Source organism: Bos indicus, chromosome 9, assembly GCF_029378745.1.
Source record: "Bos indicus isolate NIAB-ARS_2022 breed Sahiwal x Tharparkar chromosome 9, NIAB-ARS_B.indTharparkar_mat_pri_1.0, whole genome shotgun sequence".
Taxonomy (NCBI): Eukaryota; Metazoa; Chordata; class Mammalia; order Artiodactyla; family Bovidae; genus Bos; species Bos indicus.
The window spans coordinates 40944390-40956884 of record NC_091768.1 but is presented as its reverse complement, the minus strand read 5'-3'; the positions used below and the strand labels follow the sequence as shown (position 1 = coordinate 40956884).

Genomic DNA, 12495 nt, shown 5'->3' with positions numbered 1-12495 from the left:
CTCATATCCCTCAGCATCATGTGACCAGTTGCTCACATTCACAGCATAAGAACCAGATGCAGAAAAATAACACAGATGAGAGACAGAAAGAGTTTCAAGAAACACACAGGGCAAGCTCAAGGACAGCTCATTTTGATGGCAAGAGCTCAAGTCTTCCCAAGGCTAGCCTCCTACTGAGAGAAAACCAAAGATTCACCTTCAAAAGTGATAGGGTCATTTCAGCAGCCTGGAAGCGTAATATTCTGCTATAGTTCTATAGTGTTAGTCGCTCAGTCATGTCCGACTCTTTGCGACCCCACTCAATGTGGCCCACCAGGCTCCTCTGTCCGTGGAATTCTCTAGGCAAGAAGACTGGAGTGGACTGCCATGCCCTCCTTCAGGGGATCTTCCTGACCCAGGGATCGAACCCGGGTCTTCTGTTTTGCAGGCAGATTCTTAACTGTCCGAGCCACCAGGGAAGACTTACTAGGCTTCTACTAGTACTACTTCTCTACTGGTCCCTAAGAACCGCAATTTGTATTTCTGTACTTGTTAAAACAATTATTTCAATTGCACAAGCTTAATACAAAATAAGTTGTGAAACAATGAGCCAACAACTTCTCAAAGACAATAGAAACATTTTTTCTGTACATGTCATTTCCTTTGGGTGCAGTTACTGAATTTTAAAATTAGGATTTCAGGGACTTTCCTGGTGGTCCAGTGGCTTAGACTCCATATTCCCACTGAAAGGGGCGAGAGTTTCAAGGAAGGAGAGTTCAGTCCCTGATTGGGGAACTAAGATCCTGTGTGCCCACACCTGGGCTGGCCAAAACAAAAACCAAAACCGATGAAACCTTAAAATTCAGGATTTAATTCAAAGGGACAGAATGTGTATTTGGGACACAGAAGAGAGACTTGATTTATAAAGCTTTCCTTTTCTCACTTCCCTTTGACAGCTGGTCAAATAACCCAGAATCTTCCAGGAGAGATTTTTATTGCTGAGCCCGGCTCTCATGCTAGAGACGGGTAACAGGTGCTCCAGAAGCCACTAGCTAACATGTGGGTACCAAGCGCTCACAATGCAGCTAGTGTGACTGAGGAACTAGGTTTTATTTTTAATTAATTCTAATACAAATTTTAAAACACACTTGTTTCAGTTATTGGGGAAAAACCTGTATCTGTAACCTAGATATGTGAACCTAGGTTTTCAACTGTAAACTGTATGAACCCTAAAAACGTGTGTCATGAACATTAGCATCCAAACTCAGTGTGCAGTCCCCATGGAAAATACACCAGATTTTGAAGAATTTGTCAAGTATGATTATAGTTTAATATTTCATATTGACATGCTGCAACACTTGGCACATGTTAGATTAAATAAGTGATTTTATTAAAATTAATCTCATCTTTCATGTTTTTAATGTGGCTACTAGAAAATTTTAAATCATGCATGTGGCTCACGCTACGTTTCTCTTAGAGGCAGACTGTCATAAAGCTAGTTAAACCTCACTTGGAAATAGTCATATGATCATGATCATACTTCCTGAATAATTAATTAATAATTATCCAGCTACCCACAATGAGTAATTAGGCATTTATCTGCTTTAATATTACATATCTCCAGGAGAAAAAGATGTGGGCCAGTAGGCTTTGAAAAGCTGGTAAAAACAATACATTTTAACAATAAGGTTAAGATAAATAGTTTAAATGACTAAGTCAAGAATCTGAAATGGTATTTAGGACATAACTGTATTTATAAAAATTGTCTCCAGTCAGGCCTGATTTAGCATACTTTGGCTGATACATATAAGATAAATCATTTAAGAATTTTTGAATTATATACAATAAAACAACTATAGTTTGGTAGATATGTTAGAAAAAGACTTTCATCCTCTCTCAACCTGAACAATTCTAAATTTTCTCCAAAAACTTATTTGACTCGGGTAGAAATCAAAGATCTCTAAAACAAAGAAGTGACTGATGTGAAGATCCTGTTAATTTTAGTGGCGATTACTGCTACTCTCAATCAACATTGTTAATTTACATACACTAGCGCCCACCTTCTTTTCTCAATAACCCTCTACCAGTTTACTTGAGAGAAAGTGGTCAAAGTATTCAATAAAATAGGCTGGGCTGGAAAACTTAACAAAAACATAATTTAACCTTCTGACAATTATTTGAAATCACACTATTATAGATAATGCTGGCTTACTAAGACGCTGAGGCTCAAAAGTATTTTTAAAATTAGGAAAATTTACTTTTAAAAATTATGTGTCTATTTAGTGAGATTTAACCTACTTTGTGATAAAAACAGGTTATAGTAAGTTCCTATCAAAAAACTTACCAGACACAATACACAGATCAACATTTTTAGAGATCAATTAGAATCCAGTATATTTAACACAAATTACACTGAATTTTGCACTCCAGGATAATTAATAAAGAATTTACCTTCATCATGGAGATTAATATCAACGCTGACAGAAAGTTCAGAATTTGGGGTGAACATCTTGTCCAATTTCATACCTTAATTACACTTTAAAATTTCCAACAACCTGCTTTTAAAAACCATGTCAATCTATGCTTTTCAGAAAAGCTCAATTCAGAATTTAAAAAATGGTCCTATCTTTCTGGCTTTCCTCTCTTGTAAATTTCAAGTTAAAACAGACACTTAGTTTCTATGTCTTTGAATATATCTTAAACATGATGTGATGAGCCCACTGTACACGCAAAGATTAAATTTTGAGAAGTTACTCTATCTTAAGGGATTGGAAGTTATTAAAGGACAGAGTCCCCAAAGTCATAATCTGTTACATTCAGCCCCAACTTGTAGTAGCAACTGTGTTGCCTAAGACAAATACGGAAGGGGAACCAACCATTTTACCCAATTCAACATATGACTTCATTTGTTCTAAAAAATCAAAAATATAACTAGAAAGATCAGCAAGACCGTATCTATAGCTGTGAATATTTAATACTCACTTAGAAAAAGTCTAACACAATGCCCTCAAAGAAAAGTTACCCAAGTCTTTAAGAGATGTAGTAAATGAAAACCACTCATCAATATCGAAATGTTAAGTCCAAATCAACATTAGATATAAAACATGATACACACATCCTGCTCCTCAGATGGAAAGCATTAAGCTATTGGCTAGCTTAGCAAGCTACCACTTCTCTGTAAGAATCCATAAGTGAGTGTTGCAGAAAGCCTAACTTCAAGCACACAGTCCGGTCACAGCGGGCTGACGGAGAAGAGACCGACAGAGCAGCCAAGCCTGTGAACAGGTCAGCTCTGCTCCTGGCTCAGCGACGTGGGCTGGGGCACGTGGTGGGTGGCTGGCGGCGGAGCTGGCTCCTGCGTCAGCTGCAGGTGCTGAGCCGGATCTGAAGCGCTCGCTAAATGAAGCTCCCCTGTTTGCTCCTGATGGGCGTGCAGATGTTCCAAAGTCTCCTTGGAGAGTGTGATGACGTGCACCGGCTCAGTCTGTGAGGGCTCCATCTGGCTTTCAATCATATTGAGGCTCTGGATGTGTTCTGTTTGCTCCTGTTGAGCTGAAAGAATTAAGTTCTGCAGTTGCTCTGGCTGCTGCGTGAGTAGGGTGAGGTTTGCAGTCTGGTCTGCTGTCATGTTCTGGGAACTCTCTGCAGTGACGATGCTGATTCCTTGGCTAGGACCTGGCATGAAATTGATGTTATGTACGGAATCGGTTACCAGAAGCTGAATTTCCTGCTCTCCGGAGGTAGAGAGTTGATAGGGCTGTAGCTGAAGAATATTCCTGACCTCTTCGCCATTATTATTGCCAGAAATACTGCTGGCATCGGACGCGTGTTTCTCTTTGCTGTGGATTTTCAAGTGAGCCTTCAAGTTGTCTAAGCGAGCAAACTGTAAGTTACACTCAGGGCAGGTGAAAGGCTTTTTGCCTGTGTGTAGAATGCAGTGTCTCCTCTTGGCACTCGAGTCAGAGAAGGATTTGCCACACACGGCACAGGAATATGGCTTTTCTCCTCTGCAAGAAAATATACATTTTATTTTTAAAACAGAAAGATTTCACTACTTCCTGACTATTTAGGGAGAAGCAGTCCAGAGGAGAGGAAAATTAACCTGACTTGGAGACTTAAGTCATGGGTTCTCTTACTAACTTAAGGACTTGGAACAAGTATCACACCTGCCAAGGGCTTCAGTTTCTAATCTTAAGGAAAAAAAAAAAAATGGGGGAGGGGAAGGATGTCTAAGGATGGGGCTGTGGGGCTGAGTCAGATGTGATAAAATTTTATGGTCACAGTGTGTACTTCAGATAAGAAGGTAAATATTAATATATGTCACAAAAGTTCTTTTTTTTGTTTTTAGTTCTCACAGCCAATTTTTAGATTCTAGATGCCAAACGAGTACATATATGATTGATTTCAATATTAAAAATATGCTGCTACTGCTGCTAAGTCGCTTCAGTCGTGTCAGACTCTGTGTGACCCCACAGACGGCAGCCCACCAGGCTCCCCCGTCCCTGGGATTCTCCAGGCAAGAACACTGGAGTGGGTTGCCATTTCCTTCTCCAATGCAGGAAAGTGAAAAGTGAAAGTGAAGCCGCTCAGTCGTGTCTGACTCTTAGCGACCCCATGGACTTCAGCCTACCAGGCTCCTCCGTCCATGGGATTTTCCAGGCAAGAGTACTGGAGTGGGATGCCATTGCCTTCTCCATAAAAATATGAGTAGTGCCTAAATATTTGTGTTAGAGGAACTACTAAATCAATTCTGGAAACAAGTTGCGTGAACAACAACAAAAAAATTTATTCAGAAAATATTAAGTTAAATTTAATTTAGTTTTAGGGGCTTCTTTGGTGGTCCAGTGGTTAACAATTCACCTTGCAATGCAGGGGACATGGGTTCGATCCCTGGTCCGTGAAGATCCCTCAAGCCTCAGAGCAACCAAACCCCTGCTGCTAGAGAGTAGCTCCTGCTCACCAAAACTAGAGAAAAGCCCTCACACAGCAACAAAGATCCAACACAGCCAAAAATAAATAAATATATATATTTTTAAATTTAGTTTTGATTGAAGATTTAAGTTTTGGATCATCCCCCAAGGCCAAAATCAAAATTCAACAAATGACACCAGTAACTCAAACTTTTGCTGGTCAGAATCAGTTTTTCTAATTTTGCCTGCATGAGGAATTTCTTAAAGCAAAATAACAAGCTTCCCAGGAATTTCTCCTAGGGTAATAATTTGGGGGAAAGCACTATACAGGCTGGGACTTCCCTATAGCTCAGATGGTAAAGAACCAGCCCGCAATGCAGGAGACCCAGGTTCGATCCTTGGGTCAGGAAGATCCCCTGGAGACGGCAATGGCAACCCACTCCAGTATTCTTGCCTGGAGAATCCCATGGACAGAGGAGCCTGGTGATCTATAGTCCACGGGAGGTCACAAAGAGTCAGACATGACTGAGTGACTAACACACACACCAAGTAGGTAATGGATGTCACCCTGCTGAACGCCAGGGCTGGACGAGAACTCCACGGGAGAAAAGTATGAGGGAAACTTTACCGATGGATCCTGATGTGGGTCTGAAGAGAACTCTTTGCTGTGAAAGATTTGCCACAGATTTCACACGTAAATGGCTTCTCACCTAAAAAAAACGGGAAAACGTTTGTTTTATCCTAGATAAAACAAAAAGCGAAAACCACTCCCACAGTTTCACAATATAAAAAAGAACAAAGGCAATACCACTTGAACCCTCAATAAGCGTGAGTGACTAAATGCAGCACTTAGTAAGCACCTACTATGTACCTGAGCACTGTGTCCTAAGTGTCAGGAGGACACAGAGAAAGAGTGAGGTGTGGTTCTTTCCCTCAAACATGTAAACACCGAAGCAAGGAGGAGAGCAATTCTGTGGAGGAAACATTTGCTCCTGTATAGTCCACCCATGAGTAACTTACGGAAAAACCCAAATGGACTTTTTTGGCCAACCCAATTTTCTGTGGCATGAAGTGAGGTTTCATTTATGAATAGTGCTCAGTAAGTACGTCTCATCTTGCTAACCTACAAAGATGTGATTTCCCCACAGAATAGTGCGACACAGGATAGTGGGCTTTCAAAGTAGTCTACTTATAAAGTTCCCACACAATCCACAATACGCACAGCCTGAGGAAGCGATTCTGAATATTTCATTTCTTGCTCTCCTGAAAACACGAAATACACTGGAAAGAAAGGGTGAGATGGACTTTTACCCGTGTGTGTTCGCAGATGTTTCTTTAGCTGAGACACATCCATGAATTTGCGGTGGCAGTCGTTGCATTCCGGTAATGAGTGGCCTTGTCGCAACAATAAAAAAAGTGTCAGTGCATATATGCTGTCCCTGCATTTCTTCAGTGATTTGTGTTAAAGCACTTCCCTGAAAAATAATCACTTTAAATATGGTACTTTAATACAACAACAATTTTTAAATTAATTTTGGTAACAGTTAATATTTTCCTATGCATCTCAACTCACTGCTTCCCAAATAAAAGGTGGGACCCTTCCCATCTCCCTAAGTGTAAATCTCCTTTTCCCCTCAAAGCACTGGTGCAACTATGGCCAACTGATCTCAAATGATGCTCCCAATCTCCTCTTCATCTTTCATCAGCTGGCAGGAAGGAAAAAAAAGGACAATGGGTGGGGCCAGGCTGGAGAAAGCCTGGACTGACAGCTACGGGGTGGTGACACCTCTGTCCAGACACAACTAACAACCAATCGACTGGTGTCCTCTTAGCCAAGTGGCACCCTGAATGGCACCAATTCTATAGGGTTTCTGTGTGTGGCACAGAAACTGTCATATAAAAATTCAATATAAATTGCAAGGTGGTAAGAGTAACCCAAGGACATCTAATTTAGACTGCTTCCCTAAAAACTCACTTATCTTTTACAACATGAACCTACTGATTCAGAAACAATTTGTATTTGCATTTCTCCCCCACCAATCCAAATTTTCTCTCACTTTATTGTACCTGTATGAACTCGGTAATGGCTCTTTAGTTGTCTTTTCTGGCTGAAATATTTTCCACACTGATCACAGGTAAAAGACTTCTGTCCTGCCAAATAAAAAACAAAACAGCAAAAAAACTGTAACGAACTAGAATGCTCACTAATGAAGCAATTAAGTATCACAGTGGGCCCAGGTCTACAAATAACACAAGTGACTTGTCTACAAACCCAAACGTCTTCAGAGTCATCAATGTGCAAAGGCACGTAGGGCAATAGGGAGTGGTGGAGACTAGGGCAGCGCTAAAGAATTCAAGTTCCCCCCAACATTGTCCAGAGTAAAATAATTCTGAAGCCTGGTGCTTAAACACATCCTGATTATACATTCAACTTTCAGTAGCCAGTTTAAAAATGCTAGTTTAAGGCTCAAGGCTGGGCAGAACTGTTAACTACACTCTGAGAGATACACAATTCTGTCTTTAAATGAAACCACATGGGGAATGACCTGAGACTGAGAAAAGCCCATTTAAATGAGCACAGTAATGCCCACCCCGGGAGCGAGCACCCGGCGGCACCAGGCTCCCGAGTGCGGGCCGTACCTGAGTGCAGGCTCATGTGCTCCAGCAGCGAGTGCTTGGTGGTGAGAGCCTTGCTGCACACCGTGCAGGTGTACGGCCGCTCGCCTGTGTGCATCCGGGTGTGGACCTGCAGGGAGTGCTTCTGGGCAAAGCCTTTTCCACACTCATTACATTTGAAAGGTCGCTCCCCTGGAAGAAGAGCCCCAGGAACATGGTGTGAGCAAGAATCTGCACATCTCTTTGTTCCCTCCCAAATGAAAATCACAATTAGCAGGAGAGACAACATCAGCAATAACATTTTACAAGTGGGAGCAGACAAGTGTGATGCCAGCGGCGAGGAGCACTGATACACAACCTAACTGAAGACAGAGCCTTCACGAGGTCAGGAACTGTTGGCATCTGTTATCTCTGAAAATGGGGGTGAGGAAGAAATAAATGACAGTCTGTTTCAAAAGTAGTTTGGCCCCCCCCAACCCCCACCCCCACACACAGATCCAGTCTCCATGCAACCAGGAGACTGGCCTTCTCCCCAGTGGAAGATGGAGACTGTTCTTGAAGCGGCTAAATCAGATAAAGGATCTCCAGACTAGGGGTCTCTGGGTTAGAGGTCACCCGGCGCAGTGGAATAGGACTACCATGGGGACAGCAAGTCAGAGTTTACACCTGGGATGATGAGACTACCCGGAAAACGTCTGCCTCCTCCTGCACCGGACACTGGCAGCCAGGCCTACGGCTCCAGGTGGGCGCTGGAGCATCTTTTCCTGGAATACAAAAGGCCCGCAGTAAAAGAACTGAGGACCTGATGCCACGTATCAGCCAGGATGTCTACAGGCCCTCTCCACACCTGCAGAGCTGCAAGTAGCTATGAGCAAACCATTCTTGCATATAATTAAATATGAGTTAAAAAAAAACCCACCAGACACAGTAGAAATAGATAACAAAACAGAGAAGAGAAAAAGCAACCTGCAGAAAACAGACACTTCCCAGAGTGAAGAAAACATTAAAAAATAACAAATAAGTAAAAGTTATTAAGAGGCTCATAAAAGCAAGACGTTATACTGTGAAAGAAAAAGATTCTACTTAAACAAAAAAAGAATTTCAAAAAGAGTTCCCAGAAGTAAAAAAAAAAAAAAAGTAGAAAAATAAAAGTTGAAAGATAAAGTAGAAATGTCCCAGAAAGTAGAGCAAAAAGTAATGGAAAATAGGAGAGAAAAGATAAAGTTAGAGGATGAGTCCAGGGGATTCAACATCCAAATAGGAGGAGTTCCAGAAAGAGAAAGCAGGGATTACTATGAAATCATTCAGGAAATGTTTCTGGAACTAAAAGATAAGTTTCCATACTGTATGGATCTACTGGTATCCACTCAAATGGAAGAAGAGCCCCGCACTAAAGTGATTCAATGTACAACTCCAGGACACCTTGAGGGAAAGGGAAGAGCCTACACATTGTTTTCCGTAAAATCTTATAGAACTATTTAACTCTTTAGCCTCTGTCACAAACAAGCAAATATGTCTTAAGTGTCTATTTTGTTCAAAGAACCAACTTCAGGGTTCTCAGGCTCTCTGTGCTTAAAATCTCCGGGGAGCTTTTAAAAACACCACCGCTCAATAAAACCAGAAGCTCTGGGGCTGGGACCCAGGCCCTGGTAGTGTAAGAAGCTCCCTGGGAGACTGTCGGTCCGTCCGCAGGGCCCCTCGCCTGTCTTTCCCTAGGAGGAAGGCAGGGGTTGGGTGTGGCCTGTGGCCCTGACCTTTGGTCTCCTGTCCCCCCCGCCTCTGGGCATCTGTGGGGCCAGGTTGAGAACCACAGTGCTGGATGCTGCTGGGTCTTAAGGCAGCAGGTCGCTTGATGACAAGAAGTCTTAAGTACCAGACTCTATACTTAACGCTTACAACTAGGCAGAAGGGTATATAACTACTGCCTGATCCAAAGCAGACTGAGGTAGGTACATAAGAGACAGCTCAAAGGAGGACGGGATTTCTGCCTAGGGCTGCACTGTCCAACACAGTGGCTATTTAGTGAAAATATTCAGATCCTTAGTCACAGTCCCACATGTCAAGCACTCAAAATACATCTGTGGCTAGAGGTCACCAAAAAGAACAGCACAGATACAGAACATTTCCATCCTCACAAAAGGGTTTATTGGCCAGCCTTGGGCTAGAAGGATCAAAAAGCAAACATTTACAAACAGATGGCTGAGTGAGAGAACTGTCCAGACATATCCAAGCAAAAATACAACTATGGTCAAGATGAGGAAGCTTCAAGAATCATAAAGCAGATTAATTTTGGCTAGAGCTCGATTCCTGAACATTCAAGCCTTGAAGCAACAACTTCAGGTAAGAAGAGAGGTTCTGGAATCAGGTTCCTTGTGTTCACATCCCACCTCTGTCACTACATGGATGCCCTGGGCAAGTACTTTAAGGTTTCTACAACCTAGTCTCTTTAACTGTACAATCGGGATAACATTTCGTATTTCACCAGACAGTTTGGAGAATTTAATGCAGTAACACATACTTTGTTACAATGCCCATCATATAGATGTTGCACAATAAATGAAAGCTGTTATTACTGTTACTTCTCCAAAACACATTCCAATAAGCTGCAAAAGCATAATTACCTGTGTGGCTTCTCTGGTGGATTGCTAAAAAGTGATTGTACTTAAATACTTTGCCACAGTCTTTACAACGGGCCTCAGGCCCACCGGGGCGCTTTCTCCGTCCACAGACCCTCTTGGCTGAACCCTGGTCATCTTCATCCCCTACAAGTTTGTAGTCTTTCAGTTTGACAGACCTCCGAATCCTCCGCTTGCTGCACCGACTCTGGCTGTCCTGCCCAGAGTCCTGGGTCTTGGGATCACAGTTCTCATCTTTCTCAACTGGCATCTCCTCCCCTCTAGCTGGCTCACAAGTCGGCTCAGATTCTTCCAGTTCTTTTGCTGTAATCTGTTCATTCAGTACACCACTGTCTCCCTCTTTAACTACAAAGTTTTGCCTGTTTTGGACAGAATTGTTCACTCTCAGCTGTATTTCTTCCTCTGCAGCCAGTTCTGACTTCCCTTCCTGTAAACTGTTGACTTTCCTTGGTCTTCCCCGTTTTCGCTTTGGATGATCACTTTTCTTATTAGAAATAACAACCAATGGAGCACCAGCTGTGTTCAAAGTCGGTGGCTTTGGGGAACTATGATTATTTTGAAAGTCCGTGTAAGCCTTTACCAGGTCATAGACTTTTAAGAACTGGGCAGTAGCCAGGATCTGTTCTGTACTTTTCTCACTGGCCTGGAGACAACCAGTGTAGATAAATTCTAGCAGGATACCAAATGTGTCCGCAACCATGCCTTCTAGCATATAAATGGACTGGCCGATCTCCCCCTCTTCAGCAAACATCATTGAGAAGTATTCACTACTGGCAGCAAGCAAGGCTTTGTGGGCCCGGAAATGCACATTCTCCACGATTAAAGTAATGTCACAGAGAAAGCCTTTCTTCCTCTGATCCTCAAAACTGGCCAGGACAGTGTCACTGTGTGTGTCTGAGTGTACAACCAGCTGCCCAGAAGGCTCTGATGATGTTTCTGCCATTTTCTTTAGAAGCTCAAGAAGGATTAAGCCTGAAATAAGAAAGTAATGTTTAAAAGGGAGACATTCTCTAGCAAAATTAACCCCAGCCCAAAGGAACTATTCACTTTTGTTAGTTATTTTTTTTTTTTTTTTACCATTTTTAAAAGATTATGTAAAAACTTATAGTTTGGGGTTCTTATTCCTATTGTACCATTATCCAGCTGGGGTGCACTTCCGACGTCCACGTGACCTCTCGGGGTCTGTTTTCTGCTCTGTAAAATGAAGGAATTGGGATCAACTATCTCTAAAGTCCTTCACTGCGCTAACTTTCCACAGTTGCACACACACGAGAATAAAAACTACGGTGTCTCGATTTCATATAATAGGAGCCATTTTGTCTGTGAAACAAAAATGGAAAGGGAGAAGAAAACGTACAGGTACGATGTAAATTTGGAGGTGGTTGCAATGGACAATAACGTAAGGCCCATTGGCCCTCGCTTTGGAAAGGCGGCACAGATCGCCCAGCCTGGCGCCCGACCGCGCGCGGCGCAAGGGGCCGGGCTGGCGATTCCCCGGAGCCCACCCAGCGGGGAGCCGGCCGTAAGGGAGGCCCCCTACCTCCAAGCCTGGACCCCTGGGGACCGACCGGGGAGCGGCCGGCTGGAGAGGAGTCGATACGCGCACGAGTGCAGCGCCCACCGACAGAGGGCTGGTGGCGGACATACCTCTCTGGACGCCCGGAAGGGTCCGGATCGCCGCCCGCCCCCTGGCTGCCTGGCGGGCGCGCCAGCGCCGGGCCCGCCCAGGCTCCCAGTTCCGCCCGGCCAGCCGCTGGCGTCCCTGCGCCGCCGCCGTAGTCCCAGCCAACCCGGAAGCTCCTGCGCGGGATCCTGCTGCGCGCGCGCCAGACCAAGTGATCCAAGGAGGTGTCAGGGGGCGGGGTGGGGCGGGGCGGCGCCTGCGATCCCTGGAGGCTCTGCAGGGACAGTCCCGGCAGGGCGTGTGTCTGGTGTGAGTGGCGATCAACGGGCGGTAATGGTGTCGTCACTCTTGCCGTTAGGGGAGTTTTATATCCTGTTAGCCTGGTAGGCTGCAGTCCATGGGGTCGCTGAGTCGGACTGGACTGAGCGAGTTCACTTTCACTTTTCATGCACTGGAGAAGGAAATGGCAGCCTACTCCAGTGTTCTTGCCTGGAGAATCCCAGGGACGGGGGATCCTGGTGGGCTGCGGTCTATGGGGTCGCACAGAGTCGGACACGACTGCAGCGACTTGGCGGCAGCAGCAGCAGCTGCTCACTGACACCTTCATCAGTTTTGTCTTTTCCGCTTTTTGAATGCTGAAGCTGGCTTTCAGGTCTCGAATGTATGAGGAATGAATGAAAACGCCTTTACATTCACCGTTATCACCGAGATCATCAGCACCAACATCCAA

At 44.0% G+C, this 12495-nt stretch overlaps 1 protein-coding gene across 7 annotated transcripts; it reads right to left on the bottom strand.

The window, feature by feature from the left end:
* Nucleotides 1-829: 829 nt before the first annotated feature.
* On the bottom strand, nucleotides 830-11942 carry ZBTB24 (zinc finger and BTB domain containing 24). 7 transcript variants are annotated; one of them, XM_019967231.2, is made up of 8 exons: nucleotides 11789-11935; nucleotides 11275-11335; nucleotides 10127-11113; nucleotides 7530-7697; nucleotides 6957-7040; nucleotides 6201-6284; nucleotides 5518-5599; nucleotides 830-3986 (listed from the first exon to the last, which is right to left on the bottom strand). In XM_019967231.2, the coding sequence occupies exons 3-8, from the start codon at nucleotides 11082-11084 to the stop codon at nucleotides 3266-3268; spliced, it is 2097 nt and encodes a 698-aa protein (XP_019822790.2). In that variant the 5' UTR covers nucleotides 11085-11113; nucleotides 11275-11335; nucleotides 11789-11935; the 3' UTR covers nucleotides 830-3265. The 7 variants fall into 7 exon arrangements, 4 of the variants coding, with proteins under 4 accessions (XP_019822790.2, XP_019822792.2, XP_019822791.2 ...); XM_019967233.2 differs by having other exon boundaries at nucleotides 11682-11908; XM_019967232.2 differs by lacking the exon at nucleotides 11275-11335 and having other exon boundaries at nucleotides 11789-11942.
* Between the last annotated feature and the right edge of the window lie 553 nt (nucleotides 11943-12495).